The following is a 2,500-nucleotide window of genomic DNA, read 5'->3' as shown; positions in this document are numbered from 1 at the left end:
ATACAAAGATATCGGCCAAAGTTTTTTTACCAAGGGAAGATCTTGATTTTATCATGTCCCTTCTACAATTAATATGTTATTAACCATACGTGATCAACAAACGCAACTTACATCATTGCAAACGTTATTCTTTGCACTATAAATCTACATATTCCATGCTATCATGTCATGCAAGGTCATTGCATAATCTAGCAAAAAGCGGATTGGAGGGTATATATGCTTGCTTGAGCCCAGCATGAAGTAGATGTACTGAACTTGAACATAGCTGAGCACTGTTATATCTGGTGCTGTTCCATGGCAGATGGATATGATATGAAGACTCTTGTGACATGGACAATGTGTGTGGATGTGTTGATGTTTTCTAATAATAAACATTGAGAAACACAAATTCAGTGTCAAATTTGAATCATTTATTTTAAAAACATAAAACCCTAGGAATAACGCCCGTTATTTCGTAAATCACAGTAATAATAATCGTCCGAAGACATTGCTAGTGAAAGAGGCTTTGTATTCTTCTTACTTTCAGCAGCATTTATCATTTTCTTACTTGCAGCAGCGCGAGTAGCAGACACGTCAGCACACCTGGGACCGGTGAGCACGTCCCACTGATTCATTGGCAGATTCTGACAGAGATTCTGACGGAGATTCAGGGAGAGAAACGTTGCTCCCTACGCTCTGCTCGCACCCTGTTGATCTTTGCGTACTTTTCACGATAGAACACTCCACTTACTAGTGGTGCTAATAAATGTTTTGGCTTTTAAACTCTGTGAACGTCTGTTATTTGTCATGTCTGTGAGCCGACGTGTGTGTGTGTGTGTGTGTGTGTGTGTGTGTGTGTGTGTGTTGTGTGTGTGTGTGTGTCTGTGTGTGTGTGTGTGTGTGTGTGTGTGTGTGTGTGTGTGTGTGTGTGTGTGTCTGTGTGTGTGTGTGTGTGTGTGTGTGTGTGTCTGTGTGTGTGTGTGTGTGTACGTGTGTGTGTGTGTGTGTGTGTGTGTGTGTGTGTGTGTGTGTGAAGCTCAATCCTTGTCACCTGAAGAGGTATACACACACCTTATACTTTCCATTGCCGTGGAGAACTTTCCCTTCTCTTAGCCAATCAACGGTAGGTGTGGGGTTGCCATTGGCAACGCAGGTCAGAGTGACAGTGATGCCCTCCTGAGTTTCCACATGCTGGGCCGGGGTCTGTCGGAAAGAGGGAGGGGCTGAGGGGGAGGGAGGGGCAGAAGGAGAGAATTAGATAGACACACACACTCACATACACACTCACACTCACACACACACTCACAGACACACACTCACTCACAGACACACACTCACACACTCACTCACTCACTCACTCACTCACTCACTCACTCACTCACTTACTCACTCACTCACTCACTTACTCACTCACTCACTCAGTCACACACACTCACACACACACACACACACACACACACACACTCACACACACACACTCACACACACACACACACACACTCACTCATACACTCACTCACTCAGTCACACACACACACACACACACACTCACTCACTCACTCACACACACACTCATACACACACACACACACACTCACTTACTCACACACTCACTCACTCACACACTCACTCACTCACAGACACAGACACAGACACACACACACACACACACACACACACACACACACACACACACACACAAGGACATGCCCTTCCTTAACTGCAGGTGTCTGCACTCCAGAGGTGAGATGTCAGGAGCATACTGATTCCTCACACACTTTTTTTATTTGTGTCTCTTCCGCTCTCTCTCTCCCTAGCTCCTGTGTGTTTGTGTTTGGTGTGTCGTGCACTCGCGCACACACACACACACACACACACACACACACACACACACACTAACACACACACACACACACACACACACACACACACACACACACACTCACACACACACACACTCACACACACACACACTCACACACACACACACACACACACACACACACACACACACTCCTCTCGATGCCTCCTTTACTGACGACCAGTAGCTCCAGGTCTATGTGAGGTAACCCTTCTAGGATGACATCATCTTTATGTGTGTGTGTGCGTGCATACGTGCATGTGTGTGCATGTGTGCGCATGTGTGTGAATGAAGTGTGAAACAGACGGCAGCTGTTACTGTGGCAACTGTGCTTAGAGTGTGTGCGTTTGTGTGATTGGTGTGTGTGGGTGTGTGTGTGTGTTTGTGTGTGATTGGTGTGTGTGTGTGTGATTGGTGTGTGTGCATGTGATTGGTGTATGTGTGTGTGTGTGTGTGTGATTGGTGTGTGTGTGTGTGTGTGTGTGTGTGTGTGCGCTTGTGTGTAGCTGCTGCAGTTGTTGGCTGTGTTTTGGAGACACTGTGTAATGTGATGTAATTCATGGAGTCTGAATGCAACTCCTGAACAGATGCATGCACATGCACACACACACACACACACACACACACACACACACACACACACACACACACACACCACAC

At 46.3% G+C, this 2,500-nt stretch overlaps 1 protein-coding gene across 1 annotated transcript in view; it reads right to left on the bottom strand.

Moving 5' to 3' along the window:
* The window catches only part of igsf9bb (immunoglobulin superfamily, member 9Bb), a 24,890-nt gene that overhangs the window by 18,860 nt on the left and 3,530 nt on the right, over positions 1-2,500 (bottom strand). Inside the window, exon 3 of the mRNA XM_042708389.1 lies at positions 1,051-1,202. Within this exon, the coding sequence (XP_042564323.1) occupies positions 1,051-1,202 (152 nt within the window). The remainder of the gene's footprint in view (positions 1-1,050; positions 1,203-2,500) is intronic.

This window comes from Clupea harengus, chromosome 8 (assembly GCF_900700415.2).
Source record: "Clupea harengus chromosome 8, Ch_v2.0.2, whole genome shotgun sequence".
NCBI lineage: Eukaryota > Metazoa > Chordata > Actinopteri > Clupeiformes > Clupeidae > Clupea > Clupea harengus.
Note: the sequence above shows the minus strand (reverse complement) of the source record. Positions and strands in the feature narration are given on the sequence as shown.